General features: G+C 32.6%; 1 protein-coding gene across 6 annotated transcripts; it reads right to left on the bottom strand.

The window, feature by feature from the left end:
- Window positions 1-850: 850 nt before the first annotated feature.
- Window positions 851-18998, bottom strand: LOC108204449 (uncharacterized). Of its 6 annotated transcripts, none has more exons than XM_064081753.1 (25): window positions 18827-18998; window positions 17248-17328; window positions 17014-17113; window positions 16823-16907; window positions 16665-16714; window positions 13912-13991; window positions 10925-10984; window positions 10534-10633; window positions 10187-10264; window positions 8551-8615; window positions 8295-8363; window positions 8137-8214; window positions 7961-8056; window positions 6154-6224; window positions 5872-5949; window positions 5681-5774; window positions 5106-5201; window positions 3895-4097; window positions 3697-3811; window positions 2363-2494; window positions 2265-2276; window positions 2172-2186; window positions 1992-2101; window positions 1821-1913; window positions 851-1741 (listed from the first exon to the last, which is right to left on the bottom strand). In XM_064081753.1, exons 1-25 carry the CDS (start codon window positions 18848-18850, stop codon window positions 1216-1218), a joined length of 2511 nt encoding a protein of 836 aa, XP_063937823.1. In that variant the 5' UTR covers window positions 18851-18998; the 3' UTR covers window positions 851-1215. The 6 variants fall into 6 exon arrangements, with proteins under 6 accessions (XP_063937823.1, XP_017229376.1, XP_017229375.1 ...); XM_017373887.2 differs by having other exon boundaries at window positions 851-1181; window positions 1276-1741; window positions 2172-2276; window positions 18827-18996; XM_017373886.2 differs by having other exon boundaries at window positions 2172-2276; window positions 18827-18997.
- Window positions 18999-19375: the final 377 nt, after the last annotated feature.

Raw genomic sequence — 19375 nt, 5'->3', positions numbered from 1 at the left:
CATTGCAACTAAAATATTAATAATTTTATTGATCGGTCGAGTTTTATCAGCCGATCAGTATTATTCAACGAGTCTACTTAATATATATCGTAGTCTAATAAAACTTTTTTTATTATCAATTAAGTCAAAATATTTAAAAACCCGGTCAGCATGATCGGATTGTACTTTCAACTAAATTTAAAATATAAACAATAAAATTATATATATTATAAATTTGGCCATGCATTGCCCTGTGTTATAAGCTAGTTTATAAAGATAACGGGCAATCCAGCACAGATAAACCGTGAGAGTTAAAACAGAGAAGATTTTAGGATTCATAAGAAAGGAGGATTCATAATGAAATAATTACTAACATATTCAAAATAGAGAAGATTTTTGAAACTTTATAAAGGAGAATTCAAAATAGATGTCAACTTTCTTCTCGATGTCCTAATTTTTAAAGATTCTTGATTCGTCCAAATATATTTAAAAAACAACTAATAATACATTTATAATTGAAAAGAATTTCTATTTTATAATTAGGAGAACGAAATTTTTAACAACATAACAGAAAAGTTTTTTGAATTTAAATAGGAGAACTTGAAAAGAAATATTTAATAACATATTCCAAATAGAAAAGACTCAAATATAAGGGAGGAGTAGTCGAGAGTAAATAGTTTTTTAAATATACAAAATACAAATGGTTTTGATATTTATAGGGAATAAGAATTCAAATTAATTTTTAACTTTTTTGTAATATACAAGTTTTTAAGGATAAAATGATGTATTCTACTCGATAAGAAAAATGTTAAAGATTTTTAAAAAAGTATTATTTTTCTTAAATAATTATGGCGTCACAACCAATAAGACAGACCATCTATACTAAATTACATATACCTCTTTTTTTAACTAAGATATGATATACCTCAGGTAGTCAGGTGTAACCACAATTACCAGAAAACAAATTCCATGCAGAAACCGCACAGATCAAAAAAACTATATGCAGCAGAAATGCACTTGCACCCTCTAGTAAAAATGATTTCTCAGAACCATCTATAGAAAAAGAATTTTACTGAGGACTACAGAGCTATGAAAGCTAATAATATAGATATCTTGAACCTGCGGCTGCACCCCTTTCAGTGGCTCTATACATTTTCATCCCCCTTTATGCTGCAAAATCGTGCATTAGTAGCACAGCCTCCCTAGAAATGACATCATTAATTAAAGCAGACAAACTCACAATTTTTGTTCATAGAATCCATTAACAGTCATTTCAGGAGAGGAATTTGGGGATACCAAAGGGAAGTCGTCTTCACTGCTCTCTTTTTTTGCTGGAAGGCAGAGCAGGCTATCAGGACAGCTTTTAGGGGAAGGGAGTGGCTCCTTATCTGCATGATTTTCCACATCTGAACTCTTTGGAGAACAGCAGATGGATCCCTCTTCGTTATTCAATTCACTAAAAATCTTAATTGAGGCTGAACGTGGAACTGTATGCACAGAACTTGCTATTTTCTTGCTGGGTAAGACTACTTGACTTAATGTTGAGCACAAAGCAGCGAATACACTATCTTTTGACTTCGGATTTATGCATAAACGTTGTCGTTTAAAATGCCTTGGCTCCTCCATGGATGAAAACTTTCGCTTTAATCTAACGGGTTCTGCAGCATTTTCTTCAGACTCTTCTGAGCGTTTCCTAGGAGGTGGTTTGTATTTCTCGACATCGCCATTGTCAGCATGGTTAACAGGTCTACAACTTCTTGAACTACATAGCATATCAAACATTGAAAAACATTACAAATTTTCAATCGCTAAAATTGAAAGTTTGAAGAAAAACACGATACCTTACTGAAGGCTGGCTTAAAGCAGATCCATTTGAGACAAAAATTGATCTCTCGCCTCGAGACAGTGATCCAGATGCTGAGTCTTCTTCATCACTATTAAAAATTGTTAAAATAACTATTAGCCAAATGATAGTATGGAAGGATACAGTTGCAGCAGAAAAATGAGCAGACCTGTCCCCATTAAAGTAATCCTCCTCTTCTTTATCCAATGCAATTTCATCTGTTCGTCTTCTTGAGTATAATACATTAGTTGGACCATGTTCTTCTCGAATCTCAAGGGACTGCAAAGCCTCTTAGTAATTACCATCAAATTCCTTAATGTTGACAAAGATAGACAAGTATAGACATTACCTGCTCATATCTAACCTTCAAAGAATGAATTGAAGGTAAGTTAAATACGACCAACTGAAACCAAAAGGACTCAACTAGATACTTGAGTAGTACCTTCGAATCGTTCTGCAGGAAACAATGACTTTAGCACCAGGCAATTACATCGGGCTGTTTCAATCCAAATACAGAGAAAGTGTGGAAATAACATGTACCTTCCGGATATGCTCAAATAACTCCAGAACAGCGGAATGCAACAGGTTGTAACGTCTTCCATTTTGGACAAAAGCGTCAATTATAGGTTTCAAAAGGTTGTTCCTCACGATATGATTCATTACACGATCATCCTGCAAAATATCGCACAAGTCCATAGAGTTAAATGCAGTGCAGCCTTCAAGAACTGCTAATACACAACAAGCACTTCATTAAGGAAAATGTTCTTAAACAAGAAATTGAAATAATATAGCAGATGGTCCAACTCTAGTACACATCTAAAAAACTCCAAGGCTACTAACGTCCCATCAGGAAAAAAAAGCAACAGAATTAAAAAAATTTAAAAGCTTCCATCCAAGTGTGGATAAGATATTTTTGCAACTATCCAAGTTCCACAAGCCACATAGCTTTCATTTTAAAAACACTGGTTCTAAATGGTCAAATCAAGGGCTCGAATTTACAGATATTCCATATATGAGGCTCATATCTATAGACATTTCATTTCAACAGAAAAGCTAAATTATCAAGACAATAATAAGTATTTCCAGGCACCATGTGACTAAATTTTTTGCTTTCCTAAAGTTAACCAACTTAAAGTAACTCTGAGCATTGTATTAAACATGGAAACCTTGATGGATTTATTGATTCAGTTAAAACTTTCTTTTACTTTAATATATTAAGATGCACATGCTATCTAGGTAATTGTGTAGAAAGCTCTGAATCTGTATCCCAAGGACAACAGAAACCCCACTTCAAAAACGTATTTTGTTTGGACAGGGGAAGTCAATATTTTACTAAATCAAATACCAGTTACAATGACGGACAGTTATATTTCTTGTATTCTCATGCCATCAACTCGGTAACAGATTTTGCATCTTCTTTTCCGACCATGAATAACATAATTCAATTATTAGTAAAGTGGCATTGTGGCATGTTTCATAATATGTAACTTTGTCCCCAATCACAGTGCTTGGAACTAGCCTTGAATCCTAAAGTCCTATGATGTTTTATAATAGGAAAATTTGTCCCCAATCATATAGCATAGATCCAGACTTGAATCCTATAGTCCTTAGCACTCTTCTTTGTAGTCATGACTTATGTGATTTGAGAAACAATATATCTATAATCAGATACGCTGGTCCTGATCCATGATTCCTCACTTGATTCAGAATTCAGAAGAACCAACAACATGAATCCCTAAGATTCTCCAGAGCCCCAATGTATTTCATTTATGTACTAGTGCTAGTTCTCATCTTCAGACACGCATGCACTAACACAGAAACTATTTATAGATTCACAAACCAGCTTCACACTAGAAATATTGGTAAACACTTACATTCCATGATACAAGAATTCGGAAAAACCGAACAGCAGCAACTACAAGGTATTTCTCCCTTCTTCGAGTAAGAATTAGAACTTTATCAATGATATTGTTAGTAAGGAAGTTGCACCTGTGACCAAAATGTAGAAAACAAAGTTTATTCACTCCATAAACAAAGAGCTGCATAAAACTATCAAGTAACTCGATGATTACTTTATTCTATTAAAATGGTGTGATACGCAGAAGCACAAGAGATCACAGATGATTAGAAGTATCTCTGGTTTCACCCTACTTTCCCTCGGCATACACTGAGAGCTAGCAACTTTGCGGGCACCATTCGAAGGAATAGATGATGTTATGACATCTATCAATTGATTCAAGTGCTTCTCATAGAAAATATCAATGATCGTATCTCTCTGCAAAAGGATATTTAATATGATCGAAAACAAATTTAAGATACTTAATTACACAACACAAACCATGTAAAAAAGTGCATCATTTCCAGGTAATAAAGAGCATTATTTTTACAGTTTTTCTGTGGTGTGTCCATGGGCACATACTAAGCACCAAATTCTATGCATTTAACTCATTTTGATTGGCTCCTACTTCTTAATAATGGTGGAGCTCCCTGCATATACAACCACACCAATAAAATGGAGCTAAATGCATAGAATTTAGTTCTTAGCATGGGCCCATGGGCACACACTAGAAAACCGTTATTTTTATTATCTACTATAACATTTTTCATCCCAATGTATGTTACACAACACGTATTTTATGAGTGTAAACATTCAGAACTCAAATAACTTGACTACACTAAAAAACTTTGAATAGTCAACGCAAACTAACGACACCAATGTTACAGTCCACTTCTCCACTCAGTCGCAAGTATAGACAAAATCAGACAAAGTAAGCAAAGCTTTTAAGTATTACACTTATTCATCTTCAGAACTGTCACCGAATATTACATTTAAGTATTTATTAGTAAAGATATAATTATATATCTAAGGTCGTTTAGGGAAGGCAAGTCTCGATTTCATGCATGCATAGAGAAGGAAAAAGAAAAAACCTAAGTTTCAAAGGCATGATGAAAGCTGTAATACATCATTCAGATATGAGATCAGATGCACACAGCAATCAAGAAAATAATAGAACTGGATGCTGTGGTCAGCTAATATACACTATTCAATCAATATTACTTTTTACAATATTGGCAATATATTGAGCTCAATTTACGATGAAAGCACAAAAAATGCCATACTCGATGCATCTAACTTGCACATTGTAGCGGTTTTTGCAGTCAACTATAACATATATTCTAAAAGTGCTCCGCATACTTTATAGTCACAGGTGTTTTCCAAATTCACCTGAAAGCGGCAATTCACTCATAGGATTTTAGCTTAAAGAAAGATTAAGCAATGCACCTGTGATCCTGAAGCAGAGCCATCCAAAAGATTACGGAGAATTTCAACAAACTGGTTGTGCATATCATCTCCAAAATCTGTAAGCATGCCTTTGACCTGCAAAATAGCATTTAAAAGTATGATCTACCTGCTTCGTGACAGGATGTAACTGGGGTCCACATACACATGCTGATCTATGCTCGTCTCAGTTATTTAAATTAAAGCATGCTTGAACATACTAAATGAATTGATGAATATAAACAATTGAACTAGCATAGGCGCATTAGTATATTAACTAGTGATTATTAATAATCATTTTTTCCTTCTACATCAGCTCCAGGCAGAAAAGTTTATCATGCAAGTTCTAGGCAGAATAGAATAGAATTTTCACTCAAAACTATCTACTTCAGAAACTTGCACAATTAAGAAGTGAAAACCATTTTCAATAACATCATATAAGTAGACACTTGTTTTTGGACCAAGTGACTGCATGAATAGAAGACTTGATGGTAATGCGACGATGTAAATTTAATACACATTGCAGGATGCTTTAATATTAATAAATACTTTAAATTCTTGTGAATGAATATCCATACCAGAAGCCCAACAAGAGGAACACCTTTTTGCCGAGTGAGAGAACAGATTGTAAGGTTTGGATCTTGATTCAGAAAAAGAATAAGGATGTCTGCGCTGCATGCATCAGAACTACTTACAATATGTACCAAATATAAGGCTGCAAAAGAATATATCACATGTATAACAGCCATAAAGACAACCAGATTACTACCCTGTTAATCTAAGCCTTTTGTCTTCACTCTGCAGAATGCCGGCAATGACGTCAATGATGCCTTCATTTATGAGATCCCTACAAGTATCAGAATTTTTACTAGTGATATTTAATATATACAGATTTACAAGTCATAAAATAAAACAAAAACTGCAAATGGAATGGGATAACTAAAGATCTCAAAGACAATACTTACGTACTATTGAAATATAATCCAAGTTCAATTCAAGAAAAATAGCTTTAAGGCAGAGCAAGTTACAACAATATAGGCATACAACATACCTTAGAAATCTGAACTGATGTACTGTTTGCAAGCTCTTGATTAGACAACAAAACTCATGCAGGAAAAGCACCTATTTTCATCAGATACAAAAATAGCATTATGCATGGCCTATTCCACTGTTAACCGTCATAGAACAGAACACTATTTTAATGCTTCAAGTAATACTAGTATGCAGAGGCAAACTATTAAACTTGTATAAGATATACATACACACAGATATATGTAACAGACTAAGGGGCCATTTGTTTTAAGCTTATAGGAGAGGAATGACCTGATTATGACTCGATCATCTGGTTCAGTTTAATTGAAAGTTACCTTTTATCATACAGAATGAATCATAAACTTCTGAACCACCCGGTTTCAAAATCTCATCTGAGCGAATCAAGTAGGCTTGTAACTGTAATATCACCTGCATCTTGTTTTAATTTTTCACGCACTCTTGTAATTTAAAAAATAATTTATACAAAATAGAATATAGATGAATAATTTCTAATAGTAAAAACATTCATCTAAACAAAAATTGAATTTTTAATTCTGAAAATAGCATAAAAAACTCCAAAATTAAATATAAAATAAAATTAACCGACAAAAATTTAATCTACTTTATTAAAATATAAACTAAGTTAATATTAAATCATTATGTTGAAATGTTTTCACAAAATTAATTTAACATAGTATATTATTTATTCAAATATAATATATAGAATTTTTTTCACAACATTTGAAAATATAAAAGATAGTTCTAAATATTGTCCAAAATCCTTAATAATTATAAAATGAGTATATCATGTGACTAAATGAAATAATATAGATCCTAAAAAGAATATAAGATAGTAATTTTAGAGCTTTATTTACATATTTATTATTGTAATTATTTTTTATATAAAACATGTAAAATTGTATGTCGAGAAAATATCAATAAGATAATTTAGATTTAGAAACTTAACAAAGAATATAATCGACACAACATTCAGACTGCTTATTGATTTGATTCATTCAGATATATTAATGATTCAGTTCAGATTTGCCAATACTTCAGGATTTTACGCTCCAAAATTTCCAGGAAAGCAAGTCATTTAATAAGATTCTCGAAGGTATATTCTTCCCTCCAGAACTTCAAAGATATATACATCAAACAGAGAAACCTGTATATGACAATGACAAGAGGTTTAAAGCATGGGATGAATACACGCTGCACTTCTAATGGCAATGGGAGACAAGTTTAAGATCAATAATGCCAAAACAGATGCAATTTTTGGAACTACAGAACATATTATCACAATGGACTTTTGGCTGTGTTGCGATCATAAAACTGATGTATTAGCAATATAGTAAAGGGTGTTGAAATAGTGAAGAGTGCCGAAAAATCACTGATACTGCATTCGCAGAAGAAGCTACGGTTGCAGCAAAAATAAGAAGATATTCTAACAAACCAACAAGACAGTTTGTGGCAAGACATAATAATGAACATGTGTCTTTCCAAAGAGACGACTTAAAAGGGAAATCACTAGTCTAGGACCAAGACCACTTCACCTATGCAAGAGGTGGGAGTAGTAAGAATATTATACAGTGGATCAGAAGAACCTAGAGCTGTGTTGCTACAAGAGCCAGTAACAAAATTTTAAATTAGTATTCTTCGCCTGATTCTAATCGAAACAAGAAAAAAGAACACCAAACATCGGTTAATTTATGACGGCAATTAAAAATTTAAGCATATGGTCAAAAAATAAATTTCTTAAAGTAGCATATGGCACCGCAAGTGTAGAGAAGCACAATTGAAGAAAACATAGAAGAATTGACATTCACCATATTTTTCTTCGACTCTGCAGAGTTGACGGGGGCATTTAAGCGTGCAAATAATTCCTTAATGAAGGTAGAATCATCTTTAAGCATAGTAATAATCTGCAAAAGCAATCTTTGAGCTTAAATAAAAAATTACCTAGAACAGAAGAACTGCTAACAAGAACTACAAAGATACTTACAAATGCATTATTTGAGTGTAACATTGAATTTAAACTTCCAATTGTGGCATCATCCAAAACTCTAGGCAGAACAACATCCTAGAAGAGCATATGCAAGGTGAAAACTTTAACCTTGTCAACGGGCAAATTACTTAAAAAAATTAAATGAATGTCTTCACCTTAAGATAACGAATTCTGTATGTTTGGTGGATCTTCGACAAAACTCGGGGATCTTTTATAGGTATGGCCTATAAACAAGACAAAAACAAGGCCCCCCCAAAAAAAAATAATTAGGACACAATCCAGATACTTGTCCATGTATATTATCACATATTCCATTTACCACTAGAGAACTATACGCCTACTTACGCAGCCAACAAACCATCCCTAAGACTAGTAAAATATTACAATAAGATAAGAAAGAAAAGATGCTACCTCCTTAAATACAACATGATCTCTTAGAAATTTGCGATGATGGGTATGAAGTATCTCAGGATCATCTGCATACCAATATCTAAAGGTTACTTCGCTGAGAAGATTTAATGGTAAGATTCACCAAGATACTGGAACAACTCATGATATGTAACATCTGATAGTGTAGATAATTCCATATATTTAAAAAGTAAAGCTCATTACATAATCACATTCATAATTTCTAGCAGAGCTTATTACATAATCGCATTGATAATTTCTAGCAAATAGCCAAAGTAAGATGGCAACCACACCAAATATTCCAAGTCATTATGATATTCAAAAGCATTTAATTATTCAAAAATTATATTACAGAAAAATAATTAATCACTATATGTGGATTAATAATTCAAATATCCAACAATTACTTATGATACATCTATACCATCTATAATATACTAATAAGTCTGAAACATTAAAAGTTTGGCTGGTCGGTAATTTTTTTGTTTTCAGTCCTTCAATTTTTATTTAACAACAAATTACATATTTTAATACCCAACTTATTACTAAAGTTCTAAGGTTTGAAACCCGTCAAGAAAGAAATAGCAAAATGCTAAGTTGTTGATAGGTTGGCCTGATATACTAAATGGTCAGGTTGTGCCCTGATAAACCTATGCGACACAAGTTTTACAATAACGAATCATCTAAAGGCATACACCATCTGTGGCGCCGTAACATGAATGTTCCACATCGGATCAGTATTTTTACCACATTTTTTAAGGTAAGTAACCTGGGCCAAGTATCTTTATTTTTTGAGTTAGATAGGGCCTTCACCCTCCTGTCAACAACATATTAAAAATAAACTTTATTTTATTAGTTCTAAATAATATCCTATTATAATTGCAACCTGTATACTATTCTAATATTAGCACATCTCTTACAAAAATATATTTAAATATTACCAATAAGATAACAACTTTTAAAATTAACCCGTGCTAGAAGATAAAAGGCTAAAAAATACAAACAAATACCCACAGTGTCAATATACCATATAATCAAAGTACGTGTAAGGCTATACCTATGGATACAGATAATCCAGATGAATCGTGCATATATAAGATATCTCTAGGCCAACTAAACAATATTACTCCTTTCTGGAAAAATACAAGTTGAAGCATTATGTAGAATGTGTTTACATTCAAAATAACATATGAAGACAAAACTTAGCTTCTGCAGTATATATTTCTAAGACCCTACAGCTTATTGAAGCATGCATCAACTTCATGTGATAAATATGCAATAGAACGGACTCTATAATCAGCCACCATTAAAATAAAATTATTTTGTGCACAAGGAAATGAATACATATCAAAATGTTCCAGGATGTCAAGTAACTTCCAGTTAACATTGTACTGCCTGAAGAACAAAGGTACATCATAGAATTTTTAAGAAAGAGTCTATTATAGGTTCACTTTTCCTTACAGGCATCATGGTAAACCCAGAGAGTTTTAGCAATTAACAAGAAAGAAAACACAATTATCTTAATTTAAAAATGCATATGCTTTACAAGATGGGTCATGAAAAGTTGAGACTCACATGGACCTTCAACTAACTCGGCTAAATTAAAATATTAAAGAGAATGCCAAAAGCAAAAACTTACATTCAAGGCATCCAGTGAGATCCATGATCAATTCATCCCCAAGTACTCTCTCTAAGATTTGCAGACTATTAAACAGAACTGCATATAACAACCATATACTGGTCAATTTATAGAGATTCTACCCACACACTTAAATAAATACATACTCATGCTCCAATGAGAACCACAAGAACTAAAGCAAATCACCAGAACAATTTGAAAAAATCACCCAAATATTAAAATAGTATACTAAAATCTGGTAATTTGTCGGGGTTCTCACGGTTCTCATTTGAGCTCTAGCCTGCATATATATAATTCGGCGGTACTGTAAGATTAAGTGCAATAAGAAGAAGAGAATAGATACTAACTGATCCCTTTGACTATTCTATATAACATGTGAAGACTATCAATATCTTCCAAATCTTCACAAACTCTAAATAAGTCCATCAGCTTCCGTAAAAAACCTTGCTGCATAGACAATAATTTTAACAAAAAACTTTAACAACAGTAAAAGGAAATTATAAAAAACGGATGAGAACTATTAACTTGTTAAAAAACTATATACAGGATCTAATTTAGGGACTTAAAATAGACGAATACAGGCGAATACAGAAGTGATGCTAGCAAAATTTGCCAGAATACAATTTATATAGCTAAATGGTCCAGGCCATAAAAAGGTATGTACCATTCTCAAGGAGTTATTCCATAAGAAATGAAAACGATACAACGCCAAACTAAACTGCACATATGTAAACTTACATCATGTACTATGAGTTCTGTCACCCGACATTGATCGGTGATGCTACCCTCAACTACGGTCTGTAACAAATAATGATAACATGTCAATATATTATCATGCATTGCCATTACAACTAAGCACAAAATAGTACAACAAAACATGCCAAAATAGCATCAGACATAGCATAATGAGAATACCACAATAAACTAATAACAGTACAAAAAACTTGTGTTTGATTTTTTCATTATAAATTTATCTGTGCCACCATGCACACACAGCTTATAATCCCCCCCCCCCCCCCCCCCCCCCCCACCCCACGGGTCTCATGTTCCCCAAAACAAAACCCATAATTTAGTTCAATTAAAACAAGAAACTCAATAATCCCTCTCCAATCTCTTATTCTCTCCATTATCCTCTTCTCTGTCAGAACCGATTCTTTCTTCTTCTTTTTTCTATTCATTCAAAAAGAATTTTAAAACTCAAGGCAACATCTACTCTTTGATACTTGTAGTCTTGTAGAAAGAACATTTCCTTTTTGATGGACCGTGTTCTTTCTTCTGAAAATGGTAAGACTATACCTTTTTTGCCTTTCTAAATCAACATGCGTGTGGCACAAAAAAGAAATCTGACCAGGTATGTGCGTTACAACTAATTAAAGGTACAAACAAGATCTCTTTTTAGGCACCACTCCTTTTCTTCCGTCACTATTTCTGTTCGATACGTCCATTCTATTCCGTCATCTTGTCTTATCAGATTTAGTTTGATATATAAGTTTATCGATTTTTCTGATTCTAATAATATGAGATTAACTTGGTAGAAAGTTCAAAATTATGTAGATTTGGTGTTGTGAATTAGAATTAGTCTTTTGATTTATCATTTAGATGTGTTTTACGTTTTGATCTATGTGCTTTTTTATGTATCATTTTGATTTAGAGACACGATCCAATTCTTATAAATCATAATCTGTAAGAATTTTTTGACATCTGTGTCGGTGGTTATCATGGATGTAATGATGGTTGAATCCGTTACATTTTTCAATCCATAATTTATTATGATTGTTTGATTTTTAGGCAATAATTTAATTTTAAATTGGATTGGCTTTAATTACGGGATCTCTTTTATTGACTATTCATTATTAGCTTTAATTATAATGGTTACGTTTTAAGTTGTGATTGTGATTGGATAAATATTCTTTATGAATAGTTTAGTACCACTTATGGGGGTCATTATTGATGACTTTATTGTGCCTTTAATGGCTTTTAGTTCCTGTTTGGATGTCATTTTATGACTTGTGTTATCATTTTGATGGTCATTATATAATATATTTAATTATGGTTTAAAATTTCCCTTTGGTTAGAGATTAATTAATACTTCTACAGTATTTTATTTTCTTTCTATTTTTTATATATATACTCTTTCGTTTTTTCTTTTTATTAGATTTACTATCATTTTTACATTAATTAGATTTATACACACACACATAGTACTACTCCAATACAAACCAAATTAGCCTACAAACTAAAAACCCAATTCTTAATCACTACTTTTAACTACAGTAATCATTTTTTTGTACATCACATATCACTATTTTGTATATAACATATCTCTCAAACATAAATATATACATGCACATATATATGCAACATATATGACCATCATCCTCACCCGAACGGTAATAACGGACATCTTATGATCATTACCAGCCGTTTCCATCACTTGCCACCATCGCCTACCATCACCAATAGTCACGGACACTTGCCATCATAACTTACCAAAACTAACGACTACTTACCACCATCATACACCTCTCTTACGGCTTGTTACCGTCAAGAACCTTCTTAAGATTGAAATTGATCATCTATAATCAATCATCAATAGTTTAGGTGAGTAGAATTTCTCAATTTTGAATAAAAAAAAGTCTTCGTTTATATACTGTAATAAAACAGTGATCAGTGCGTTATAAATTAGTGATACCCGTACTTATAAATAGTGGTAGGGAAACTGGTTTTTAGTTTGTATTTAAGAGTTGATTTGTATTTAATCACTTGCCTATATGTGTGTGTGTGTGTGTGATTTTCTTGTATATTGATTTATGTTTTGTTTGGTTTGTTTCTTTTTTCAGGTTACTTTGGAAGCGAGCTGTTATGTGACTTCCGTTATGGGTATCCTATTCTCATTCATTTAAGCTTTATTGTCTAAACGTCCAGGGTTATGCTTGCATGACTTTCGGTTAGATGATAAACTTCCTTGAAAGTAAGAAATCCCGGATGCAGTTTATTGTATTTCGATACAATTCATCTACGAGTAAGTAGACCTTACAAAAAAAAACAAGAAACTCAATTAACCTCACCAATCCCAAATTCTAGTCGCCCAACCAAGTTTAAAACTGCAATTAAGAACACTAACACAATATTCTTCAGGAAAAAGATAATTAAATAGTAATAAGACGAAGACAGAATGGGTTGCCCATAGAGAATTGACAGCTAATAGCAGGCCGGTTCTCAGCTAGTAACTTGCACTAAGCTGCCTACATAAGGACCTCCGCGGACTCTAACCTGCTGCTGTGGGACCTTTTTTTATTGAATAAGATTTAGTTTAGAGCATAAAGAACAAGGCATGTCGCTGACAACAGAAAAAATTATAAGAAAAGAGAAGACTTATAAGTATAATTATTTTAGCTTCTACACTAAATACCTACATCATTAATATACCAGCCAATACATTCAGATGTTAAACTAACTTGATAGAATTTAAACTTAACCTGCACACATCTGTAAATACAAAACAAGGGACCACAAGACTTAATCAAGGACCGGTAATACAGAATAAGAATTCCCCGGATTAAAATTAATCTAGGTCCAGTAATTATTGTGCTGAAACCAAAAAAATGGGAGCTGCATCCGTAAAAAAAAGCTAATCAGCTTCATCATGACACTGATCATTCTCAAATATAAATCTGAACATATTTATATAATACACTCCAAAAACAAAAGAATTAAGTTTGAACCTTATGTATTAGAGCTAGTGTTGATAGCTCAACTGGAGGCAACTCTCTTAGATCATTGTTCATGGCATGATGTGCATCGTCTGAAGAAATAGTAAAGAAAATCAAACTTACAAGGTGTTCTATAAAAGGAATATAAATTTATAAATTCCTAAACTACTTGGGTTTTCTGATTCAAGTCCTCAACAAAAACCCCAGTCTTTTATGTCACTGAACTTTTAAGTTCCATTAATTTAGTAAACGAAAAAAAAAAGTCCTTCCGTTAAAATCCGACTGACAAATATCAGTCTTTGCAGACATGGTTGATGATTTATTGTTGTTGCGGGTGTGGTGTTGGTTACCCGGACTTTCCATTTTCATTTTCATAACCATGTCCACCAGACATGACTTGGGTGTGCTAATGGGATATAACTCAAATCTTTTTTGCTTAAAATGGACACTTCACCCTGCGGGATCCTGATTCAAAGATGAAATAAAAGGTATCCACAGAACTTGTTTATAGATAGCAAGTTCCACGATAACCTGTTTTTATCATTTATGTGTAAATACTATTTTTATAAAAATGGAATAAATCCGTCAATAAAGAGTTATACTTGTCTTAGGCTTTCAGGCTGAGTCCTCGTGCACCCGTGTCCAATTCGAGATCCATATCCGAGGACACTGAATATTTTAAAATTAAAAATCTGAATCTTGGATGTGCACCCAAGTCCGACACATATATCCGAGTCCGGACATAATATAAATCAGCTGATATGGATTATTACTAGGCAATAATAAATTATAATGTAAACAAGCATATATAAATGTACTTATACATACTTATACACAAATATATACACACCGACACATATCACATTTTGGTTTGTCATAATGCTTTCACTCTCTAAGCCCAAAGATAAGGGGATGGCGAGCTTGTCAAAAATAAAGATTGAAAAGATGTGTGATTAATCGGAATCGAAGAAAGTAGAACAGAATTCTTCTTTTATCAAGAAGACCAAACTTAGTTTTGGTGTCAATTTGCAATTTCCTGCTTAATATATCTAAATATACGTAATTTCTTCTTTATGGAGTTTTCTTATTAGTCATCGAGTCATTATGCAAGAATATATAAGTATATCTAGTTATTGTACTGATTTTGATGTTAGTAATACAGATGATCTCATATCACATCAACATGGTATCATAGCTCAGTTTGGAGTTCGAACCCTCTCACCCTTTATATTTAAATTTATATTACATATATTAAGATATCTTAATTTCGTGCTTCATAAATTTTCCTGATTAATCATTATGTAAGGCTACTTAATCATTATGTAAGGCTACTTAAGGATCTCTGGTCATTGTATTGGAAACCTCTATTGCATTCTGACAAAATTCAATAAAAATTCTAAATGTTCATTTCTATGTCTAAAAATGCAATTATCTGTGTTTTTCATAACCGTGTTTATGCATGTGCATAAAGAAAATTAACTGGAGTTCCTGAACTACTTATCACTTTAGTATAGGTCCCTCAACTGACATGCCAGCCACGTTTGTTTTGTCATATAGGCATGTCAGCTAAAATTAATGTACTTCAGTCGAATCATGAATCTTAGTGTAAGACTGTAAGGACAAAATTTAAATAAATTCAGAACTTCAGTGACGTAAAACCGCATATTTTTTGTTAAGGATAGAATACTAAAATCAGGAAACTTAATTAGTTTAGAGACTTCCTTCCCTGCAATACAGATCTATATATATGACTGGGTGAAATTTTAAGGGGGGCCAAGATAACATACAAGCGATCTAAACCTACAAAAATGATTCAAGATAACATACGAACAATTCGGACCTTTAAAAGACTAAAAAACAAAGGCTATATTAAAAAATCCACACTTATCATTGGACCTAACACTTTTGCTTTTATATTTCAGTCCACCTGTATGTATATTCAAATAAAATGTCATATATTTAATAAGAGAAATTAAGGGTTCAGGTCAGTATACAAGGTTGAAAAATGTATTAAAAAATATTCTTAACATGTATTTAAAAAATTATAAGGTGAGGATATCACCATACATAACTTTATCCTACCAAAAACTTACCTGCTCAAATGTGGTGACAGCCATGAGTTCAAGTCATGACACCCATGACTTAAATTCATGTATGTCTAACATTACCCATGTATTTCCCTAGTTAATGGTTTAGATTGGTTGGCTCGTATATATCACTACCCTTATAAACCAATACCCAAAACAAGGGCCTCACCGAACAAGTTCGTGTCCGACAAAAAAGTGGCAAATTCAAAATTTGTAATTTACATGAAACAGTAAAGGCTAGACATATCCATCTTCCAAACTAACCTCAACTATTCAGAACAAGCATTACAGTTGAAGGATCAGTGCTCTCTAGCAAATGTGTGATAAGCTAATGGCGCTACAATTTCAAAGTCTTTCGCCTTCACACAAATTTTGACCAAATATTTTGTAATATGGTTATATTGTATAGGCATCGGTGGGTTATTTATGTAACAAGCTGGTAACATATATATTAGGGGGAAAAAACCATAAATAACAAATAGGCTACACATTAAAATAAAACTGTAATATTTTATTATGCATATATCAGTTAAAAGCATCAATTGCACGCAAAAAACAAGTTCTTCAGCTTATCACAAAATTAAATATATTAAGGGCCTTTAGTCTCACAAAAATTTAATGGATGAAAACAGATTCAAACATGTGTTACTGGATAAAAGAGATAGCTAAGATACTTACTGTTAATAGTACTAAACTGCAGACTCCTTTGAGCACAACATATTTGATCCCTGCATAGATACATGTACCATTTGTTAATTCATAACAAGCTAGCAAAACAAGAGTAAAATAAGAAAATAGGAAGTAAAAGCTGCAGAAAACAAACGCATCCTAGTTACCATATGTAGGAGCAGCCGGTTTTTTCTTGAAAGCTAAGAGCTATCTCAGATGAACGCTCCCGACTTCTCCAAGAAATTATTGTTTCTGGGATAATTATGTAAGAAATAAGATGACATTTTTCATGCTCGCAAAGCATGGCACCTTACAAAGCTCATATACCAATCTTTAATAGTAAGACTGAAAGAACAACCTCCTTGCTTTCTGTATATGTCTTCTGAACTAATACGTTGCAAGAGTAATGTTTCATTCTTCTCTTCATCAACAAGAAACAAGCCAAGTTCTCCTGATCTCTATTTCATAAAGTTCATTGATGTAAATTTAAAAAATAATTGAATCAATCACATAAGACACACTCTCATGCATGAAGAGAATGCAGCTGAACAGTAGTAGAATAATACAAATTGGAAGTAACAGGAAGACAGACCTCCAGATAATCAACAGTAACATGCCCAGTTCCTTGGTCATCCCACTTCTCATCAGTATTTAAGTGGTACACCTTAACAAGCTGAATTATAAACAAGTATATACGGTCAACTAACAGCTATTTTTGAAACAGATACTCATTTATACGGCATATAAGCATAAATATTCAAAAAAAAAAACAAACTATATTTAGAAGGGGGCATTCTACTTCCATCTCAAATTTGACTTTAAAAAAAATTAACTTATAAGAAAATATAACTTCTCCTAGGCTTTTCCATGTACTGTTTATTCTCAACACTGAAGAATTTTACTTCTATTGACAAAGGAGACGCTGAGACTACACATTATGTTGTGTGCCTTATCTGATATGCTAAGCATATAAAATTCATGATTCAACTTCCCTTACTTGTAATTAGAACATTATCGTTCGACATTATATCATACCCTTTTTCAGTTTTCAACAGGTATATAAAACCATTATCACTCTGGAGGTTATAGGAGGTTAACGAAATAATGCAAAATGATATTTAATACACGAAACAAATGTCTTATCATTTACTACTTTTTATTATTTTTCATGTGAAATGAGAAATAAATTTAAGATTTCCTCTTCACAAGCTAGAAGTCATCGAGTATAGTATCTTGAACAAACACATACTAGGAGCCCGTTTGACTAAGCTTATGGCTAATGACTTAACGTGACTCATGGCTTATGTGATAAGCTGGGACCTAGGAGCTTAAAATATCTGTTTGGGTAATTTTGACTTATTAATGACTTATGAGTTATTAAAAATACAATAATAAAAATAAAAGTGATTTATAGGTAATTTATATCTTATGAGTAATTTTTATCAAAAAAAAGTTTTGAAAAATTAATCCACCGAAAAAAAGTACCTCAAACTAACTTCTGGCTTTAAGTTAGTTTCCCGCTTATTTCTGACCTTAAGTCGGCTTCTGACTTATTACATAAACAGACATTTTTCAGCTTAAAGTTGCAAACAGCTTTAAGCCCCGGCTTAAAGCCGGGACAAACAGGCTCTAGAGCTACAAATATATGGTGATCCTTCTTCAATAAATGTAAGTAGACCTTTTCACATACAGGTCCATCCTATATGAAAAAGACATAAGAGATCTTAAAGTAAGTCTCGATCAACACATAACCTTTCACACGAAGGGATCACCATATTATCCTTGTTTAGTCATTCTCGTTTTAAACTTAATGCAATACCTCTCCTGATCACAATCTTACAGCAACACAGTTGAGCAATACTGAAGCAAGCATCATTTCCGACTTTTTTGCAGTTAGTAGAATGTCAGTCTTGCTTAAAACCAGTTCCAAGTCGTAAAATTAGTTTCGCATTAGCCTCGCAAGTAATTAGCCATCAGCTATCAGTCTATCACTCTTATTGCTGAGAATTACATTAAATAACAAAGTCGGAGCTTCTTGACAAAATTAAATGTGACTGACAAACGAGCAGGTTTCTCACTACTAAATCAAGATTAAATTAACGTATGGTAAACTAGGCATATATACGAGTTGTATGGATAGGAGTTGCAAAGAGAGAATTAATTGAACTGACCTGCAAAGGAGAATGATCAACCATCAGAGCTCTAAAAGTGATGGGGAGATTGAGAATTAAGTTAGAGTGGTGGATCAGCGGGAAACCCTAACTGCCGCGTCTGTCACAGTACGTCTCCTCTCGCTCTCTCAGTCTCTCGGGTTTATATATCCATTTATTTATGTAAATTCATTAATACCCTGTTTGGAAACTAAGGTTTTATTTGAATATCTAGGATCAAATAACTTGTTTGAAAATTTGAATTTGAATTTTATTTGACATCCACACATTAAAATGTTAGTATAAATTTTAAAATTTAAAATGATAATTCAAATTCTATTATTTGAAATTCATCATTTGAAATAAAATGTATATTTTCAAACGGCTCCTAAACGAAAATGTGATACTCATGAATTTATTTATCATTATTTACTAATATACAATATACAATATTTTAGAAACGTTCATTGTTCAGTTATATATAAGGATACTGTTTGGATGAGTTTAAAATAAGTGATTCGTGAAGCAGTAGTTAGAATAAGACTTAGAAGTGACTAAAGTGTTGGCAAA

Source organism: Daucus carota, chromosome 1 (genome assembly GCF_001625215.2).
Source record: "Daucus carota subsp. sativus chromosome 1, DH1 v3.0, whole genome shotgun sequence".
NCBI lineage: Eukaryota > Viridiplantae > Streptophyta > Magnoliopsida > Apiales > Apiaceae > Daucus > Daucus carota.
The sequence above is the reverse complement of the archived record's forward strand: the minus strand, read 5'-3'. Positions and strand labels throughout refer to the sequence as shown.